Source organism: Pezoporus occidentalis, unplaced genomic scaffold, assembly GCF_034315485.1.
Source record: "Pezoporus occidentalis ecotype Australia unplaced genomic scaffold, CSIRO_AGI_Poc_V1 ctg252, whole genome shotgun sequence".
Taxonomy (NCBI): Eukaryota; Metazoa; Chordata; class Aves; order Psittaciformes; family Psittacidae; genus Pezoporus; species Pezoporus occidentalis.
Window position 1 is genome coordinate 1 of NW_026914416.1, and position 21,577 is coordinate 21,577.

The following is a 21,577-nucleotide window of genomic DNA, read 5'->3' on the forward strand; positions in this document are numbered from 1 at the left end:
AGAACGAGCATGCCCCCTTCTTCCCCGCCACGCTGGGCCGCGATGACCTCCCCTCTCCCTTCCCCGGTAGGAGCCGCTGCGCGCCGGCCGGAGAAGCAAAGCCCTCGTCGGAGCTCTGAAGCAGCCTCCCCCCAGCCCCTCCGCAGGGGACCACAACTACAGCCTGAAGGGGCGGCAGGCGGGGAGCGAGGAGGCGCGGCCGCCGCTAGAATGCTCGCAGCAGCAGCAGCAGCTCCCGGCGGCAGGGAGGTGCCCCCGCACCTGCTCGGCCAGAACGGTGCTGAGCGTCCTGTGGGAGCTGGTGGAAAAGCAGCACCTTTCGGAGGAAACCGTAAGCTTGCTGCAGGCACAGTTTTCAGGTACTGCTGGGGGCGTTTGCTAAGGCAGAGTGCTGCAGGGTATGCACCCCCTCGCCACAGTTTTGTGTTTTAACTTTTATGATATTGGTGTTGTCCAAAAAGAAATCCCTGATTGTTAGACTTCTAGGCCCAGTGCTATAGCATAAATACGTTGAGATTTGCAGGTCAGGAATACAACAAGTCCTTCAAGGAATTAAAATCTCCCTGCAAAATTACTTGAGGCTGGTTATGGTGTTCAGGTCAGACACATAACCAAAGCTGTTAAACCAATCCATGACATCATTCTGCTGGTGGATGACTCAAGAATAAAGTTTATTTAACTAGGAAAGCCTTCTCTTTTATGCTGTCTGGAAATGAGTTCTATTAACATTACTGATATAAACTGAAGAAGCCATTCAAATTACAGTCAACCATAAGATAATGGCTCCTGTAATATCAGCTTCTAAGGAGCACCCACATAGACACAGTCATTACTCAAAACTGTGGGATGACATTAGATAGGAAAAGACGTGTTGGGGTCTTGGCCTTAACGTGGTAGGGCACACACTCTTCCTGGCCACTGCCCATCTCTAGGAAGAGTTGAGGCACAGTGATAATACTGCTGAGCTATACACACCAAGCTTCAGGACTGATTGGTTCCTAAAGCCACCCTGTTGCCTTGTATTCTGCAGCATTTGTATTATATATCCCTCTTAAGTTACCAGCTGTTTATGTGCTTCACTAAAGCTGACTTTTTCTCTTTTAAGCAGATTTGCCTTGTGAGTTGCACAGCTGGAGGCAGATGGCCGAATACTCTCCAGAAATGAGGCAGTTTGCTTGTATTCTCCACCTCTACCATATTAAGGCTTACAATTATCTACGGAAGATTATTCCTCTCCCTCATCCTTGCAGTCTGACAAAGCAAGTTTTTACTCATTCGTTCTGAATATACTTGCAGGTACTCCTGTAGAAATAGGTGTAACGGGGTCTGCCCTGAAGATGTTCAGTAGCTTTTCCCTGCTTTGGTTTAGTAACAGAAGCAGAGTGGGAAGCGAGCATCAAGAAATATTGATACTCCTCAACTTGGAGATCTGCTCTGTGTCCATGCATGTGGGGCACGGCATGAGAATAACAATTTTAGAGTAAGTGTGGAGTTTGCTAAGTATTCCCAGGTGAGTATGGGTGTGAAAAAAAGGTATTATTTTAGGGCCTCAACTGCTTCAGAGTCTATATGGGTTTTACTGTTCACTGGGGAGGAAGGAGGAATACGAACAAGCACATGTGCTTTACCACACTGGCACATGCTCTTGCCCTGTGATGTGCAGTGTAGACTTGAGAAGGGAGAGGTGAGGCAAATACTGAAGGAAGGGCAAATATTATGAGTAAGGTCATCTAAAAAGAAACCACAGGAGGCAGTGTTACGAGAGCATCTGTAGTACACCAACAGCAGAAACTGAGTGAGGAGACATGGGCAGGAATAAATGTCAGTAGAGGAAATCAAAACCAATAGGACTATACATGGAAAGCTTTGGCCCTCTTTCTGGAAGAGGGAGAAGTCAAGAAGGGAACACGGGAAAAGAGAAGGACTGCATAAAGCAGTTAAGACTAGAGCTTTGGGGTTTTTCACCTTGTCCCACAAGGACTCTGGGAAGTTAGTGAATCTCAACAAGTGTCTGTTTCAAAGTTACAGAAGGGAGATACTTCTGTATCAGATAACTCAGTTGCGTAACCCACACAAGTAGTTATGTAGGCTCAGAATTTATTACTTTAAGTGCTAGCAGACCCATTTACCAAGAGTGAAGTTGTAACAACACACAAAACAAAAGCTGGAGAAACTCCCCCTACAGATTTTGAGTCTCAGACTCCTGTAGTGCAGTTGGTGGATGCTCATCAGGTACACTCATTGACCATACCTGTCTTGGGGTGTTTCACACAGCTTCCTACAAAGAACCTGCTTGAAGGAGCAGCAGAAGGGAGTGTATTGAGGACAACAGCATTCCACATGGGCTGCCGAGGGTTTCACATCATCCAAACTGGATTACAGTGTGCAGAGTGGAGAAAACCAGTTGGGAAGGAGAGTAGCTTGGTGTTGCTGGCCACCTGCGTAGCCTGATTTGTAATTCTGTGTTTGGTTTAATTTTTCCTGATCTTTAATTGTCCTGACCTTCTATATATTGGAAAGGCAGGAGGCTGCTTTAATTCCCTTCATGGTCGGTATTTTTGCTTCCCACCACTAGGGTGTGAGAACAGAAACTCAGACTATGCATTAAGAAAGGCAGGGTTTACTCTGCCCTAGCCTGCTCTACAGCTCCAGACATGGCTGACTATGTCCTGTGTGGTAAAAGGTGGTGACTGTTGCTTCCCTTTTCTCAGATCAAATCTCCTAATCGCACCCTGCCCTTTTTTTCCAGTTGGCTGTCTACTAATAAGGCTGCTGCAGGCTTCAGCAACAACATTTTTCTCTGCCTTCAGGAAAAGGTGGAGAGAGGGGAACAGGACTACTGCTACTGTGCCCTGATGGTACAAGACATGTCCCTGCAGAAACAGCGGGAGTGGGACCCACAAACCCAGTGCCTGACAGGCTTTGTTGACTTGGGTGCAGGCATCCTTGATGCTGATGAAGCTCCGCTGGCCTCAGAAGCAATAATCCTCATGGCAGTTGGCACCTCAAGTCCCTGGGCAGCTCCACTTGGCTACTTCTTTGTGAACAGCACGACTGGCTACTTGCTTGCTCAGCTGCTTCGTCAGGCCATCAACAAACTGAACAACATTGGCATCAGGGTGCTGGCTGTGACATCAGGTGCCACTGCTTGCGGTGCTCAGACTGCCAGAGCTCTAGGGATCAGGATGGATCCTGAAAGGATTCAGTGCACTTTCCAGCATCCGCCCGGCTCTGCTCACAGCATCACATATTTCTTTGATGTTTGCCATGCCCTCCAGCTGATAAGGAATGCTCTGCAGTGCTTCCAGAAGATAGAGTGGCCTGGTGACACCGTGCGGTGGCAGCATGTGGTGGAGCTTGCAGCTTTGCGGGAGCAGAGGATATTGGAGCTGTGCAGTTCCAAGTCAGGCAGATCTGGGAGTAAGGGGAGTTACTACCTGAAGGTTAACCTTGCTACTCCGTTGTTCAGCGAGGGTGTTGCTGATGCGCTGGAACACCTCCAGAAACTGGGGCTGGCCTCATTCCAGAACTGCAGCGGTACTGTCAAGTTTGTGCGGTTGATGAGCCATTTGTGTGATGTATTTCATGGCAGAGGTCCCTATAGAATGGGACTGATGGGGCCTTTGCTAGTTGGAAATCACACCAAAATAACCCACGTGTTTAATGAGGCCAAGAGCTTCTTTATTACCTTCACGGACTCTATGGGGAGATATATTATTAAGAGCAAACGGAAACTAGGATTTCTGAGTTTCTTGCTTAATGCTGAAAGCCTCAAGTGGCTTTACACCAACTATGTGTCTCCAGAAAGCTCTTCTTCCCACCACCTCCTGACTTACGCCTTCAGCCTCGACCCCCTGGAGCTGTTTCTAAGGACTCTACAGCAAGCCTGTGGCAATGGGAATCCCACATGCACTGTGTTCCAGGCTGCTTATCACAAACTGCTGGCTGGCTGCAACCTGGCACCAGGCTCACCACACAGCAGTGGCACAGGCAGTATAAGCTCCTGGAACGTAGCCCTGTCTCGCGGGAGAGATCTGACCCTTGGCAGCATTCGGAATCAGTATAACCCAGCTCATGGGAGGACACTGGCAACAGAGTACCCCTACCGTGCAGGCCTTCTTTTGCGTGGCTCTACACTGGGTAATGCACTGACAGACCTATCCCTGCATGTACAGAGCATCACCTGCACTGCGGGCTTCATTGCTGAGCAATTAGCCTCTGACTTGCAGTGTGAGGTTTGTGTTGCTTCCCTCTTTGAGTCAGATGAGAGCAGGCGAAGATGCAGGTCAGTCCTCTACATAAAAAAGTTAGGTGGGGTGAGTCTGCCCTCAGCAAGTGTGTACCACATAACAAGCATTTCAGAACAAGTCCTAAACTGGTACGGCAAAGTAGGAGACAGCAACAAAAACACCAAGCTATGGCACTTGTCCCTAGAACAGAAAATCTTCCAGGAGCTCCTGGGAGAAAGTTCCATCTTCCCCACTCTCACAAACCATTTATTTCATGGGGAGGCGTGTGTCAACAATCATTACACAATCTTAGTAAAGGAAATAACACGATGTTATTTAAAGGTCAAAACAAACTATGCCAAACACCTGGAGTTGAAATACCATTGTGGAAGGCACAAATTGAAGACAGTGAAGGGAAAACATTTGTTTCCCTCACCACTGGGTAGCTGTCAGTCAGGCCAAACCCACATGGGATCATGAATACTCAGTGCTGTTCCAAGGATGGCTGCTTCTGAGGCTCAGTGATAGCCAGATCTAGGCAACACAAGCAAGGAAGTGATGTGGTGTCTTCTCATGATTTGGCTGGCAAAACTGGTGTTGATAAGCATGACATGTTGGGCCACTGCAAAGCACCTGATTTGGCTGAGCAAGGCAAGGAAGCACATCTGATCCTGTGTTCCCTCTAGCAATCCTGCAAAGCAGCCACGTAGTTTGTATGACTTATGTGGCAGACCAGGATTAGTGATGGCTGCTCAAGATGCCTGGGGAAGTGGCAGGGGACACTGCAGAATGTACGCTAGAGGCACTGGATAGCTTAGTGCTATGAATGCACTTGCCAGGAGTAGACTGATGCATCTTCCACATGGCTGAGGAGAATCATGCATGCTGGCAAGTTTGATATCACCAAAGTAAGTCCGCTTTAAAAAAGCTGGAAGCAAGAAAGTGGGCAGAGCTCTTACTTAAAATGGAAAATAAAGATGTGAAAAGAAAATGGCACTAAAGTTGTACAGAAGCCTCCACTCCTACGTGTTTTATCAAGCAGCTAAACAAGCTGGTTTAGTTTAGATCCCCTGGAGGGGGAAATTACAATATCAAACTGCACCCCCGAAACCCCATGTTTTACAAGCGAGGTAGTGGATACTGAGCAGAGGCGCTCTTGTCCATAAAGGTGAAAGGGTAGCACCAAGGCTGGGCCCAGGCTATTGCACCCAGCAGTGCTGACACCCTCCTCTCTGGGCAGGAGCCCCAGGCACCAGCATATGGCTGTGCTGCAGCAGGGCAAGCATTTCAAGTCCCATTTCATGGCCCCAACTGTGCCAAATGGCCCCATCCTCCCAGAACTGGTATGTCCCCTGCAGCCCAGGGTACAGATACTGTTTCCTCTGATTACTTGAAACAGGTTTGGTGGTACCAGGCAGGATTGAATTGTTCAGTTCATTTCCATGGCAAGGAAGCTGCCTTGGAATGCAGTGCTTTACCTGGAATAGCAAAGTTTGGCATAACTGTTGCTAGACTTAGCTGTGCAGAACAGCAGTTGCAGCCATAGAGTTGGAAGGCAACTATTTCCCACAAAACTATGGCTGTTAAGTCACTTTCAAGCCACATGCTGGAGATGGAGTGAAAAAAGGTGATCCATCATGTCTCAGGACAGGAATAATATTCAAGGTGACATTCTGCCTACTAGGGACAAAACTGGCTCTGGTCAATCTGGGTTCTTCCTCCTCCCCTAAGTCCTACTTATGGTGGGAGCAGAGCTGCTGCACTCAATTCCTCAGGCTCAGCTTTGAGATTAGCAGCACCCCAGAACTTCATGCAATCTCTGCTGGGAGTAGCAAACCAAAACCTCCAGAGTTCCATCCCCCACCAGTCCAGTTACCTGTGCAAAAAGCCATGTTGAAGTTGTCACTGCCATGGAGCCATTGCAGCTACAAGAGACTCTAGGAAACTATTTCCTTCTCATTTATATGTAATTTTTAGGGCAACCGGCAACACTGCTGAAATCCCAGTGGCAGATTGGTTGCACTCACATAATGTAACACTTGTACTGCTTACATGTCCAGGTGCAATATGAGCTGGGCCATTGGGAACAGGCACTTCCTCACTGTGCGTTTGTTTCAGCTGTACATAAGCCTGCTGCCGCCTTCTTTTTACATGGAGGAGCTTGTCTTGCTTAGTTCACACTGAGCCTCCTCCTGAATGGGAAGGTCATCCACAAAGATGTGCATGAGCTCATGGCCAATAATGAAGGTGTGAACGTGGCAGGCATGCTCTGCACAGAGCTTCACCACCTCTGAACTTTTGGGTTTTGTGCTGTGCTGTGCTGCCCACCAGTGAACTAAGCTGGAAACTGCTGCAGTTGGGCTGACACCGAGCTCTGTGTGTTCCTGTGGCTGACCTGCCCATACCCATGACTGCCACAGTTCACACATCCTTTTGTAATTCACTGAAATACTGATGACAGAGGTTTCCAAGAGATGCCGAGGAAGTTTTACACAGCTTGGTAGGATGAAGTCTGAGCTAAACCATGTAATTAGAAGTGTGGCAGTTACCCAGTTAGTCAGATACTCTAAAGGAAACTTGACAGTTGTATTATGAACCCTGTACCAATTGCCATTATTTCCCAGAAAGACATACCTTCTGTTGCCCTCCACAGATAGTGCTGACTGGGCTTGCACCACAGGAGCTGTCAAGTTTCAGTGGAGTCTTTCAGCATTCCTAACACCACAATTGCAATCAAGTAATTTTCCACACTACTCCCTTTCCCACAGTGTCTTTTGGACAGTGCTTTCTCTTCCCAGCAACTCCTTGCTCAGACATTCATCATCTCTGAAACACGCTCACTCTTGCTTCTACCATGCCCTTCATACAAACTTATCCCAAGTCACTTTGAGCACCTCATTCCTTCTCTGTCTTCTAACTGCACCCTAAGGTAACAGAGAGCCTTCTCTCATAGCAGCTGGTGTAGAAGGGGGAAAAGCTCAGTCCAGTAACATCTTCTGTTCCCTCAGCATCCTAACACCACTCTTAAGACTCCCTCAGCATTGACTGTACACTACCTTTGCCACACTGTTAATTTTTTTTTTTTTAGCTGAACATGGAAATTGGCTGCACACAAATAAAACCAGGCTTTGAGAAACAAACCATAAGCTCTCTTAGCTGACTTGTATTCCTTAATGCAACGTAGTAATGGAGTTTTTGCAAGAGCTGCTCACAAATCTCTGCAAAAGACACAAAAGCCACAAGAAACCAGTACATTGTATCCTGCTAACAAGCAGGCTAAGGCTCTCCACAAAGCTCTGCCTCAAAATTTTGCCTGTGGTCCTCAATGAGCTCTTTGTAGCACCATGCTGTTTTCAAGGGCACTGCAGAATGGCCTAGGATGTCCTTCTGCTCAGTCTGAGCCTAGCTATTACCCAGCCAATGCACATAAAAAGCCCCTCGCTTTCTCATTAAAGAGTTTAAAAGAAATGAAGAAACTATCACATGGGCTCAGCTACCTGGTGCTGGCTTGACACACACATTCTGGCCCTTTATGAACTATGCCACCACGTGACACAAATTACTATGCACGACAGTATGCCAGTAACCAAGGGTTTATCTCTGACAGGATGTGATCTCATACTGAAAATCCAGGCCAGTTCTTGCATCAGAAACAGGCCTGGTGTTAACAACTGTCTTTTGATAGTTCAGTGAGAGTCACCTTTGAACAATACTCAGTGCTGAAGGCAAGCAGTACAAAAGATTTGTATTTACAGAATAGTATAAAGGTTTATTTTTCTTTGTGATTTATCGGACTGTTTCATTTGTACAGTATAGAAAAGTGTATTCTTTGAATAGGTCTAGTAAATATAAATTTAATTTGTCTACTTTCAGATGTAAACAGAACTAGAAAATGAACCCTTTGCCCCATTCCCAATTACTTTTTATGTAGCTGAATGAACCTGACTGTAACTCTTGTCCAGCAGTTTGATGCAAATGGCTAAGGAAGTACAAAACCCAATTCACACATTCTACACCAAGGAGAGGGGAGAGAGAAATCCAAGCTTAATATTTGAGAAAGCTTGTTCAAAACAAAATAGAAGAACTAGGAGCATTTGATTGCACCTTTAAAGTCTTTACAAGCAAAATATTCTCAAGCAATACCATCATACATAATTACAACTGTCATCTAAATTTCACAAGTGTTTTTGCACACTGTATATAAATACACATCACAAAAGGTGCAATTTAGAGTAAGACATGGTATATATACAAAATTAACATGGACTGAAGTCTAAACAAAAGAAGGCATATTGCAATCTGTTTGGAAAATAACGTAAGTAGGTATTACTTTATTCACTTACACTAATTTACATTTATACAAATCTTACTGGACATACTATAGTAGGTCACTAGAAGTAAACTGAATATCCGCGCTATCTACATGTAAAATTACTGCACTGATTTTTTAGTAAATCCAAGTCCTAATTATGAAAAAAAATATGTACATAAGAGGTGGAGTCCCTTTTCAGAGACTTGCTATTCATTTTCAGGGAAATATTAATAGCAGACAGGGCCCTTCAGACAGTGACTGGCAGGTCAAACCTTGTTTGCAAAGACGACTCAATGGTCACTGCTGCTGGCCACCTCCCAGGCCCTTCAAGCCCCTGAGGCATTTTGAGGAGGCACCAGAGAAGGGTCAAGGGCTTTTCTGCTCAGTGCACAAGACTGGGGTGAAGACAGGAGGGGAAGCATCCTCCCACCCTATTGCCATCATACATGTAGGCACTTAGCTCTGCTGCTGGTTTGCCTAACCCCTACCTTTCTCCAGCCTGGCCCTGCTAGAAAACCTGGAGAAAGAGCTCTGCTGCTTTTCTCTGTATTTACATTTTTACATGAGGAATACTAAATCTTTTTTGGAAAAAACTAAATAGTTCAGACTGCAGTGAGACAGGTAATAAAAATGCCTGTGATTAAAATATATAGACACCCATGGTAGGTAAATAATCTACTAGGTTAATTTTGCAAATGTGTTCTGCTACCAGAAACATGATCCGAGATTGCCTGTAACAAATACTGAAAAATATCCCCTGCCCTAAGTCTGTACACAGCTATAGTTTATTGCCCCTGCTCTCCTCCCCCCCCAGCTTTGTGTAAAAGGATCTGTGTATCTGTTTTGAAAGCAAACCTGATTTTGTGCTAGCATCCTCTCTGATCATGCTCTCAGTCATTCTAAACAACACTTAAATATCCCTTATGCCAACTAAGCTGACAACATACAGAGAAGCAGCACCCTGAAGACCCGCAACCAGGCTGAACATGACCCTACCTCTGTTTGCAAGTCAATTTGGATGCAGATTTTCTCAAGTCCTCATTAAGACAACTGTGGTTCCAATACTTCCCATGACCTCAGCTTCTTAGGCTTAAATGCTTTCCAGGGTTACAGCTTGATCCTCAAAAGCACCACAGACCGCACAGCCCTATCTCCAGGGAGGGATTAGGCTGTCACAGACTTCTGAAAAACCAGATAAACACCTAAGAAATAGCATCTGTTGGCTGCATGGTTAGGTAACACTGTACACTGAAGCAGATACCTGGCACTGTGGTGTGGCTGCCCTTCCTCACTTCTGAGAACAGGCCACTCACTTGTCTTAGCCTTCAAGTTCCAGCTTAACCAACATGAGCTCTCAGCCACATTCCTATCAAAAAATTCCCATTAATTCCATTAGCTTCTAAACTCCTTGGGCCCACTCCAGCAAGATTCTCCATCACTTGTCCAACGCTAAATATGCAACCCACTCCTCTGTATTACTGCCTGTGTATTTCAGTGCTCCATGTGCTAATGGAATATTCTGTGTCAGGTCCCAAATACAAGTACTACCTTCTACTTAGATGCTTTTACACACTTCCTTTCAGAATTATCTTGGATACAGTGGTACCTCCTTATTATGGGCCTGTTGCCAAAAGCATCACCTATCTGTTGACATCACCTGTGTTTTCCTGTATGCACAAAGTAATGCAACTCCATACACTGTAATGATATATATTATAATAATTTATATATGCCCTTCAGGTAATTATTCTGGGGGAAAGAGGAGAATACATCTAATTTTTAAGAAACCCAAGGTAAAAGCTGTACACCAGGAAGAAAATTGACCATTAAGCATTGTCTTAAGTAGAAGAGGATTTAGCTAAGATTTCAAAGGCTCTACATATTGTTATAAAAAGATTTGCATGTTTCGATATTATGCAGGTCAATTTATAATAAGCACCAAATTAACAAATACTAAATCCTCTATGCCAAACCAAAGTGTCCCTGTGCCTTAAGTGTTCTGTTCTGTCCACTTCATTGTGGCTCATGTGCACGAGTCAGCAGTTCATGGCACAGGGGTCACTTTTGGACTTTCCTGCAGAGTTAATAACTCTCATCAAACAGCGTCCAAACTCCTCCAGGATCATGCGCTCTGCTGCAGCTTTTGACTTGCCTGTCTTCTCTGCTTGCTCTGCCTGTGCAAGAAGGCATTCACAGGTTGCATCAGCTACCTCCTTGGTTACAAACGTGAAGGGCAACCTGAAACGAAAGATCCAGTTGCTCTCAGCAAAAACACACAATGTGCCTAACTCCAGGGCTAGGCAACATTTTAATACAAGGACTGATGAGATTTCATCTGTCCTATTGCTTCCAGAAGCCTTCAGGCAACCAAAAGGGAGTGAATAAACCACAGTTACAGCCAAATGGCGGGCCATAGTGCCTTGGTGCCTGCCTCCATGGATGTACATTTTCAAATAGAAATGCCCAAGTACATAGAATTCTCCAACTTTTACTTTAAGGGCAACTCAAGGATTACATCCTCTCAGTAGATGGGACACTTGTACTTCATGCTTTCTGTGAGCACATGGGCAACCATGAGAAGATTAGCTTAGTTATGTGCTTGAACACAGGTAAGCTTGGCATACCATAGGTTCCACAGAAAGCACAGTTGTGTGAACAAAAAGTTCCATTCATGAGAGCGCTTCAACAGCTTACACAGATAACATTCAAAGATGACCTGTCACATAGAAAAAAAACACATTAGAAGCAACTGAAAGAGGGTGCTGCATAACTTACTTCCCACCACCACTGCTGAGTGCTGGTGTTGGCCTTGTCAGCAGATCTGAGATTTGGGAAGATAACTTGGTCTTTGCAGCAGTTTGCTGCTGGACCCTAACTTCTGCAGCATCTGCTAAATGCATCAATGTCTTTCGCTCTGGGCTTTCTTCAAAATTTTTACAGCCAATGCATTTGCATATGGAAGAACACATGATTTTTGCCTGAAAGAAACAAACAAAAAATGAGAAACCTCGTGTAACTGACTCCCTTTATGACAAGCCACAACAAAATGAAGATCTTGTTTTCATCTTTCATCAATTAACCATGAGAAGAAATCCCCAAGCGCTAGTTTTCTAACTTCTCACCTCAAACTGAGATGCCTTCTCAGAATGCATACTTGAATCAAAGGCAAATCAATGGTTACCCACTCATCCCTCTGTTCACTAATCTACTGTTTCCAGTGGAATTTACATGTTTGAGCTACGAGAGGTCAGTCTGCCACATCCACAGACTGATTAGTCAGCTGATGCAACAACTTTTGCTTGTCTTCTACAGACATGTTCTATCTCAGAGTGTCTGTTGGCTCCTGCTTCAACATCTCCTAGGGAACTGTAGCGGCAGATTTCTTTAGAAAATCCTGTTCCTCAGTAAAGGACAAATTCAAGCCCAAGTTCAAAGTTGCTATGTGGTTTACAGTTAAGCTTATAAAGCAGAAGTAACCAGTTTTGCCATATACGAGTCTTTCTATGTGCAAGCTGCTGGGAGAAGATATAACATTACAGCAGTAGAAAAGAACAGAACAGAAAACATGATAGTAATACAAAGAGACAGAGCAAATAAGAGAGGTCGCAGCACTGAAGGGAAAAAGCCAGTATCTTTAAGAGATAATGCTTTGTACCTCATAACATTCGCAGTAGTTTTTGAGACATCCCGAGCGTTTACAGTTACACCCTTTGCTGTGTCTCCGATCCGATTCTCCTTCCTTTCCTTTCCCTATCTTGGGCTTGAAGGCTTCAGGATTTCTGTCAAGGCAGGCCTGTCAATGCAGACCCAAAGGGTCAGTCACTGAATGCAGGGAGCAGAATTTAGAGGTGCAATAAAAGGATTTAAGCCTTCCACTTGTGGGAGGAGATCAAGGCATTATACACCCGCTCTGCCTCATGCCATAGCTTCAGAAGATAGAAGCTACACGGCTTTCATGCCAGGGCAGAGGAAGAGGCCCCTCACCTTTATTGCTTTTTGCCTATCATTTTCATGGTCCAGGTTGTTATAACAATTTGTGCAGTTGCAGTTATTGCAGAATTCACCATTTGCAAAACAATCACAGTACCTGAAACAGAAGATGCAGAAGGCATTTGTAAGCATGACCATTACATTGGTGCTAGTACTGATGGCAGCAGCACAAGTTCCTAGTCTGACAATATGCACACGCACCAATAAGGTAAGGGGGTCACCCTATGCTCAACTTCATGCGTGCAAGTTGTATCAGCCTTACTGCAAGGCCTAAATCCTCTAGTGCAGGTCCAGTTGCTGTCTAAAGATACAGGTATAACTCAAGGGTGGTTGACTTCCCGTGGCTTGCCCAGGGTAATACTACAAGAACTAGATTAGGGTTGCCCTGGAGTCCACTACAGCCTTTCAGGTGGTAGAAATGCATTGGTCATTTTCAGCATCCTGAATGGTCTCAGAGATAAACTATATCAAAACCTTTTACAAGCTGCAATGGCCTTAAAATTCTTACACTTCTTACAAAGACACTGAATGAAATAACAGAATAAATCAGAGTGAGCAAGACTCAGACCTATCAGTGAAGAATCCTTTGACTATTGGTCATTTAAGAAAATAGAAACACGGCCCAATTTTTCTGAAGTACTTGATGCAGCATGGTATTACTGATGCACTTTCCCAAAGTATAGTAGATGCCCACTGATGATACCATGGGATGTCATTTCAATCATAGCAACAACACAACTATAGCTGCTGCATGGAACTGGCTCCACCATACAACAAGGCTGTGAAGTTAGAAAAATCGTTAAATGTTAGGGTCCATATAGCTCACAGGAGTTGCAAAATTACACAGGCACTGCAACATCTTCACCGATATCAACAGCAACCTTAAATTAGCATCTAAACACAACATTTCTGACATAAACACGTTATATTTTGATATTTGGCATAAATTTGTGATGTCAAAAATAAGGCTTAAAACCACTCGCCAAACCAAACCCAAGCTGTACTTACAATTTCAAGCATAGAGACTTAGTACAATTGCAAGGCTTCCTGGGGCGGTTTGCTGATTCACAAGGAATTATTCTGTGTAGGAAAAAAGTGCATTTAGATGCATGCACAGCGCTTTATCAGTTTCTTCCTATTTTAAAATCAAGTAAATAGCTCATAATAAAAGCTTAAAAAAAATCTTTATATTTCCCTTGCATTACTTTTTTGGCTGAATGTGTTTAAGTAACTATTATACACACTACCTTTACATAATGCTTTTCAAACTCAAAGACCTGGGTTATTTGCTACAAATCTGGCTTCATGCCTGAAGTAGAAACGAGGCTTAAAGCTAGAGGAAGCATTGTAACTGAAAACTGGAATCAGTGAAAACTTCCCCAGAACTTCTCCACATGCAGGGGGACAAGGTTCACTCAAAATAATTATGCTTTTCATTGTGTTCTAGTTGGAATTAAAAACAAATAAAAAATTCTGGAATAATGGGAAAGTGGTTTATAGATAAATTTTATATCAGACACAGCCTGTTAACTGCTCTCAAAACTCAGATTTTGTGTCACTAATCACTTTTGATGACGTTCATTCCATCCCTATCCAACAATTTCTGCATCTAGTATCAGAGAGATTAAATCAAACCCATTCATTTGAATAGTGGCATCTGTATTTGGGATTAGTTTGTATTAGTTGAGGCTGCAGCAACAAAAAGCACTTTGTTGTTTACAATTTTCAGCAAACAATAACACAAAAGGACTGTGCAGAACATCTAAGCCTGCTGGATTGACAAAGGGAAAATAATATGTGTTAGCCGTTATTTTCATCCTTAAAGGAAAAATACAAGGCTGAAAACCACCAACACCTTCTTACTAGGATCCACTTTAGGCTTCAGTCCCATTTTGCTGTTCAGCTTGATTTCTGCATATGCTAACCATTTAGCTCTTGTACCATCTACCATCTTTTTTCCAGCAATGCCCAGAAAAAAACTAGGCCTGTAGCTCCCAAGTATGATGCAAAATGAAGAATGAGCAACAGGGAACTTTCAGGTCAACTTCCTGCTACTGAGTTCAAAAAATAAATCAAAACACAGCTTTCATCAGGAAACAGGCTCAACTGTCACAGATCCACGCTCTTTATTCAGAGGTAATAACCATACCACAGTATACTTGATTTTCTTGGAACACATCCCAAACCAAACTCCAACACCTCAGCTCCCACCCTTCCTTACAATGGGACTGAAAGATGATGCTCATTCAGCAGTCTACACTGCAGGAGTTTCGATTTTGTCAGGTTTTGTTGTTGTTGCAAAACACTCACCCATTGAATGGTAGCCTTGCTTGGGACTGGATACAAGGTGTCCCTGTAAAGCCAGTGTTGCTTGCTATAGATACGTATGATGATTGCTGTAGCTAAGAAAAAGGTTAATAAAGTAATAAAGGAAATTAGAATATACACAAGAGGATGTGTAGCTAGTCTTTGTTACAAAAATAATATATGCTGTAAGCACAGTTTCAGACGCATGTAGAATTTGGACAAGGCAACAATTTCCTGCTTCCATACTTAGCATAAAAACACTGTTTTAGATATTTTTGTTCTCTATTACAGTGCTACAGCCACACAGATAACAGACTACACACACAAACATTCACACCACAAACAGTTCCAGCTCCTAAAAACATGCTCAAAATGCTTTTCCCTGCTTTGCCCCAATAGAGCAGGACTGCTTCCTGCACAAATACTTTAACAGCTTCCTTTATATATAAGCCACTTATGTAATTAAATAAGAATAAATAAAATGATTTACATTCTCTATATACCTGGACCCAGAGTTTGTTTTTCATATAACACCCCCCCCCCCCCCCCACCAAAACCTTGAAATAAACCTGCCAAACAATGCTGTTTTGGGCTACCTTCATTGGTATTACCTACATGCAGTTATTTATTCCTGCTGGGACAGGTTCTGAAGACAGATTAGCACATAAAACATGGACCTACTGGGGCCAGGCCGCAGGGGACAGACTGTGTCTGGAACACAAAACCTCTGAGGATAGGTCCAGCAAATGGTATTTAGTTTAAGGTAAGATTTGTGGAAGTGGAAAGACCCAGTAAGAGTCTTCAGGGTCAAACTGCAGCTGTGACAAAACCAGAAAGGAACCAGAAGTGACACTGGTAACAGTAATGCCACGAGTCACTGTTCGTACAGACTAGCTGGTCAGCCTTCAGCTGAAGGTTTAATTTATTTTCCTTTTTATTCCGAGTGTTGGTCAAATCCTGGGGCTGGTGTGACCAGTACCACCTGCTCCTGACCCTTGATAATGTGGTTATCATAACTAACACAATTTTATAATGCAAGCAGCCATTCTCTGTGACAAAGTGGGTCACATATTTGTTCCCTTTCCCCTCATTATCAGGCCCTGAAAGTCTTGTGAACCAAGTAGACAAACTAAATAGATTTCTTCATCCCCTTGCTACTGGTCTCAGGAGTCCTGGGCACTCCCTTCTTTACTGGTTGTGAAGGTCTCAGGCGCCCAGACAACAAAGTCCCTGCCACAGATCAGGGAAGCATAACAGCACACAGAGCACTGTCTATAAAATCAAGAAGTTACAAGTCCTAAATGAGAAACTTGAACCAGAACTGCTGCTGGACAGTGAGACCTGTGACCCTTTCTGCAGCAGCCAGGGATGCTTCCACTGACATCTGCTTTTTCTGAGTGACTTGCACTTTTCTGTATGATTTTCAAGTCCAGATTACTATTGTTATATAGATAAAGCAAACCATGTATTAAGATCTGACCTGACCTGCAGAGGGTCTAGGTGATGAGAAATTATAAACTAAGTTACATTACAAATTCTGTACTACACTACTTACACTGTACTACACTCACCCTGATTATAGAAATTCTCTACTATTTTGATCCTATGCTATGCTAATAAAAAAATCCTGTTAAGAAAATACAGCTTAAATTATAACTATGATTTAGTGCCACCATCATTCTGCCAAGGATCCCTAAAAGAAACTGTCTGTTCCCTTACGTGTCAGGTGACAGTAGGGAAGTAAGAAACTTTAAGAGGAAGGCAGTGTGTTCCATGACAGCACTATGTCCTTCTTCATCTCTGGGTTAACAGCATACCTGTGTGACATACTGAGCTGGAAGGACTGCATACCCAACATTTCCTGTACCAGGTGCTGGTGCCAGTACAGTGCCCGGTGGGAGGTTGGTGAGGTTGGGCTGTATCTGTGGCAGTGGGGTGGCTGGCATAATAAGTCTTTGTTGGGGCTGACTAGTAGTAACTCTCTGGGAAGTTGGGTTGATCGGTTTGGGTACCACCTGGGGAGAAAGATCGTAATGAAATCATTGTTTTGTTCATTCAAAAGGTACTTCTATTAGACCATTTCATTACAGTACTGAAACCACTTTCTTTTTCCACCCAGCCAAACTAAGTCAGGAATATACCTTTTATATTTAGCTCACCTGTTTCACAGTCTGTGCTGGCACTATGGGGACAGACATCCGCACTGGGGTTGCATTCACTACCACTGGCTTTGCTAGTATCAAGAAACAACATCACATTAACACAACATTATTCAGACTCCACGGACAAGTCCTCCAGACTTTCACATGCGCTTAAAGCAAAGATACTTAAACTGTAACTAATGCACCAAGATTAACTGACCTGACTCATGGCACACAACACTTATGTCTAAAGAACATTTTTGTAAAGAGCTATTTGGCACAAGAGTGCACACACATTTCACAGCTAAAAACCAGCTTGAGTGCAGACCTCCTCTGGACACTGGATTTCTCTTGGCAAGAGGAGAATACGCAAACCACAGCCTGGCTTGAAATCCTTTATTCCATCACAGCTCCAGAAACCATGGACAGAAACCAGCAGTAAAATCTGGTGCTTCTAAAGAATTTTACATGTAAGGATCTTCAAGTTGCAGGACTTCTGGCAACATGTTTGTGGACTGTCCTGGCTTCATGCTTTTCACATAGAGGATCTGGGACTTGCCACACATCACCCACAAAGTTGACATATTAGGGAAAAGCAACATAAAATGCTTCAAAGATTCAGGTCCAACTACAGAGCACTTAGTCACAGAGGAGTATTTCCACATACAAATCAGAGATAACAGAATATGAAATGTATAGGAGTCTTACCACAAAACCAAATACATGTGTCAGTCTTGATAGATCTCAATCATGCACTGCTTTTAATCCTTACAAAACAAACATGAAAAACCCAAGAAAAACTTCAGACAATATATTAGCACTTACCCTGTTGAAGAGGCTGTGTATTTGTACTGGGATTTTGACTGGCTGACTGAGTTGAACTATTGGCTGTTGTGGCAGTAACAAGTCTGACATAATGGAACTTGCTTCCAGGTACCTGAATTTGCTGAACATTGGGTGCAGTTGCCAAGGGAATAATTGTCTTAAATTGAGATGTGCCCACTCCTCCTACAGTAATGGTCTGCACTGCTGATTTCACAGCCTGTTAAGCCAACACAGACAGCACAAAGTTACTTGTACAAAGGCAAAGAAAACATCAGCACATTTATTCCTTAGTTAGTAACTTTTTGATCCATTTGTATCCTTGCGAAGCAAGTTACGTCCACTTTCAGAAGTAAAACAGATGCAGAGAGATTAAATGCCTCTCAACAGCTCAGCGGAAACTCCCGTTTTCAATGCTCTACACAAAACACCAGAATAAACTAATATTTACATGAGTAGGGTGACTCAGTCCACTTCCCCAGATATAATGTCTGCTAAAAAGACTTCAGGTACAGATAACATTGCTCAGTTTGTATGCAAAATCAAGCCCAGAAATATATTCCTACTAATAAAACCACATGGTAAGAACTTGCAGAACTGTTAGTGTTGGACTGTGGCATGGTTTATCACTGTGTACATAGATACGTCCTGTTAAGACAGTTTGTGACTAACACACAGAAATCACTGTGCAGCCCTTGAGAAGCAAATGGAACAGTGTCCATAAGCTGATAGCTGAAGACATGAGAAAGATGGTACCAGCTGAGAAATGAAAGAAGCAAGAACAGTGTAGAGTAAGAAAACAAATTTAATTAAAAAAGCCAAGATGGGAAAGAAAGGGAGCTTGGCAGACCTGTGCTACCTCACAGCTGGAAGTCAGTATGTCTGGAATGTGCATCTTTCCACTCTCAAACTACAAACTGATAATAATCAAGTGTTTATTTTTGTTTACGCACATTCAAAACTATCAGTTTGATAACAGCCTCTTTTTCTAGCCTTATTGACAACCTCAAACCTTGGTTTATTCCTCCTCTTTATCCTTCCACCTAACTTCTTTTGGAGCTCAGCTTTTTTATTCTCAGTATCTTTTAATATCAATATGAAACATCACTGTATTGGCCATTAAGTTTTAGTATTAAATTTGATTGATAGTATGATGTGACTTCATAGTAAAAGCTCTTCGCAGCTCCCCAGCTTTCAACAGCTACACAAATGAAATATCAATTTGCACATATTTCACTGGAAATAAGCCCAGTATTTGAAAAGAAAGCTCTTTCTTGTGATATTTTTTTTAAATATACTGAAACCTTAACATCCCTGAGCAATTCAAAATAAGGACTATCTGTAAGCATACTCGCAATTTAAGTGTTATCAGAGGGAGACCAGTGTGGCCAAAGTTCCCTCTACCACACAAGCTAGTGGCTCCAGTCCAAGGACAACCCAGAAAATTGTAGAATTGGAATGCCAGGTCTTCCAAAGGCATGTTCTTGAGCCCAGGGAAGGGAGGTGAAATCATTGTGTTGTGTCAGACCTTGGTATGCATACCCCACAGCTACCTCTTTTTTTTTTTTTTTACTTCAGGTGCTTGCATTAGAATGACTTAACCTTTTAACAACTATGTCAATGAGACAATTTTGCTAGTTTTACTCCGAAATAAATTAAAATCATACTCATGTTCACATCCCCATATCAGCATTCTGTCATTTGCAAAAGTAAGACGAGACTGGCAAAACCTGTCCGAGTCTCTGGTCTGGTGCTGTACATGCAACCGTGCCTACTCCCTGCTATATCCACTCTGGTTATTTATACTCGTACGCATCACTTCAAGTTTACCAAAACAAGAATGCAAACAAGTAAGACAGAAAAAGATTCTCCTCAGTTTACAAAAGAGGAAAAATGTAAAAACTGTAGTTTTCAAGAAAGGTCAGTTTTATGTAGTCATTCATTAATGCAAATCAATTTATAAATCCCATTTTTCTGGAAATGGGACACAGGAAATTACTATTTTTGAATTCTGTAGGTCTCAGACCATGGCATCTTGCTTATGCAGACCTCTGCCATAAGAACTCTTGCAACTCAACTGTTGCAAACCTCAGAAACTCCCTGAAAGCAGCCCTAGTCAGTGGCATAGAAACCCTGCTACAAGAGGTAGAACCACCCAAAGAACTCTTCCTCATATCATAGGGAGCCTTTCAGTTGACTTGGGAGATTCAGCATACAGAGATGAGAACCTGCACCAAGCGGGGCTTTCCAGGCTGGAAAGCCGCTTTCTGACAGCACACCCTTGCATGTATTTGCAACGGTTTGCACCCCTTGACTGAAGATGCTCTTCTTTTTTGCACCCTTTTGCCAATTCTTAAGTAGGCACCATTACAAGAACACCTTGGGACTGACCATTGCCAATTTGCGGTACAACTCAAGTTTCCCGCAAGTGATGACACAGAGACATGCTAGAAGACAAAGGAAAGTCAGTCTGTACCTGGGCAGTTGTGTGGTTGACTATAGCCTTCCCAGGGGAGGAGGGTGCTGACTGCTGCACTGTGAGGATCTGCTGTCCTAATGCTACATTCAGTGGGACGCCCACCGTCTTCTGGGGGGAGTTGGGAGGCTGGGAGGCCACTGACACCACTGTTAGCTGCTTGGCAAAACAAAGATGCAGTTTAAATCTCTGCACAGGATAAAAGATCCTGTACATACACATTCCCCTCCTCATGAAAGTACAGATCTCCACCAGTACAAAGTGTTCTTTCTGGGAACAAGAGCACTGTATTTAATCATGACTCACAGAGGTCTGTGTGTGCAACAACAGCAAACATGTTAGAAACTTCAAGGTATTGCTGGTTTCCAGTGCCAAAAGGCCCCTGCAGAAAGCCAGTACAGCTTCTGTTTTATTTGGTTTGGGTTTTTTGTTTGGTTTGTTTTTTACGGAAACCTGCCCACTGAAGCCTGAGCATTGTCAAGAATGGGTTTTCTGAATAACAGCTTTACAATCAGTACCACACTACTTCATCATAAAAAGAAGTTTTAAAGGAGAGCTATGAAAAAAAAAAACAACCTAGCCCCCCCCCCCCCAAAAAGACCAACCCCAAAATCTCACCTTATGCTACTGATCATTCAAAGCATAAGAATATCAGTATTGTCAAATCTGCTTTCCAGTATCCAACAGAAATCCAATCTGACCACATTTCTGCAGAGTGCAGTGTTTGAATATTCTATATAGCCACATCCCTTCCAAGTTTGGTTTTCTACTTTTTGTTCTATACTCCCTTCTTCATGTTTAAAAAAAAAACTTCCAATTTTTTAAACCATTTGTTTTTAAAAGACACTTAAAATTACTTATTCACAGTAAATTTGAGATGGAACCCTAAAGAGTCTTTTCATTGTTAATCTTGATTCTAGATTTTTTGCTTTAAACTTCTTGCTTGTCTTGCTTCCCTCAGTAATAACTCTCAAACACAAGTCCTTCATTCCATTTGTATAACAATACATAGCTAAAGCATTGCCAAACTAAGAGAATTCTTTACTCTTATGCTAATTTTTATATATGATATTTAGTTTGTATGCACCATGCATCTTCCCCTGCCCCAACTTTTCCTTTCTCCAGAAATATTCTTCTTCTCAAGACAATTTTACCAAGCCTAAAATACCAGCATCACCATGACACTTATTTGTGAAGGAGCTTATGACGGATAAATTATCTTTCCTATCTATTTTCCCACTTGTGCCAGTTTCCAGCTCTGTAATTGTCAAGGACCACCACAAATCTCTCTCACTTCAGA

The 21,577-nt window shown here is 43.1% G+C and overlaps 2 protein-coding genes across 5 annotated transcripts in view; one reads left to right on the forward strand and one right to left on the reverse strand.

Moving 5' to 3' along the window:
- Positions 1-70: 70 nt before the first annotated feature.
- Positions 71-8,014, forward strand: THAP9 (THAP domain containing 9; the record flags this gene model as incomplete). The annotated part of the gene is made up of 4 exons (XM_062623414.1): positions 71-359; positions 1,109-1,259; positions 1,370-1,480; positions 2,750-8,014. Coding segments are annotated over 4 exons (2,511 nt in total), but the record flags the coding sequence as incomplete, so codon positions are not given.
- Positions 8,015-8,322: 308 nt separating this feature from the next.
- LIN54 (lin-54 DREAM MuvB core complex component) overlaps positions 8,323-21,577 on the reverse strand; it is a 40,547-nt gene continuing 27,292 nt past the window's right edge. For 3 of the 4 annotated variants that reach the window (XM_062623410.1, XM_062623411.1, XM_062623412.1), the window contains exons 5-14: positions 20,278-20,433; positions 17,805-18,021; positions 16,998-17,071; positions 16,656-16,853; positions 14,842-14,933; positions 13,540-13,611; positions 12,526-12,628; positions 12,197-12,334; positions 11,317-11,519; positions 8,323-10,779 (exon numbers count right to left, since the gene is read on the reverse strand). In XM_062623410.1, the coding sequence (XP_062479394.1) occupies positions 10,578-10,779; positions 11,317-11,519; positions 12,197-12,334; positions 12,526-12,628; positions 13,540-13,611; positions 14,842-14,933; positions 16,656-16,853; positions 16,998-17,071; positions 17,805-18,021; positions 20,278-20,433 (1,455 nt within the window). In that variant the 3' untranslated portion in view covers positions 8,323-10,577. The remainder of the gene's footprint in view (positions 10,780-11,316; positions 11,520-12,196; positions 12,335-12,525; positions 12,629-13,539; positions 13,612-14,841; positions 14,934-16,655; positions 16,854-16,997; positions 17,072-17,804; positions 18,022-20,277; positions 20,434-21,577) is intronic. The other variant, XM_062623413.1, reaches the window with a different exon arrangement.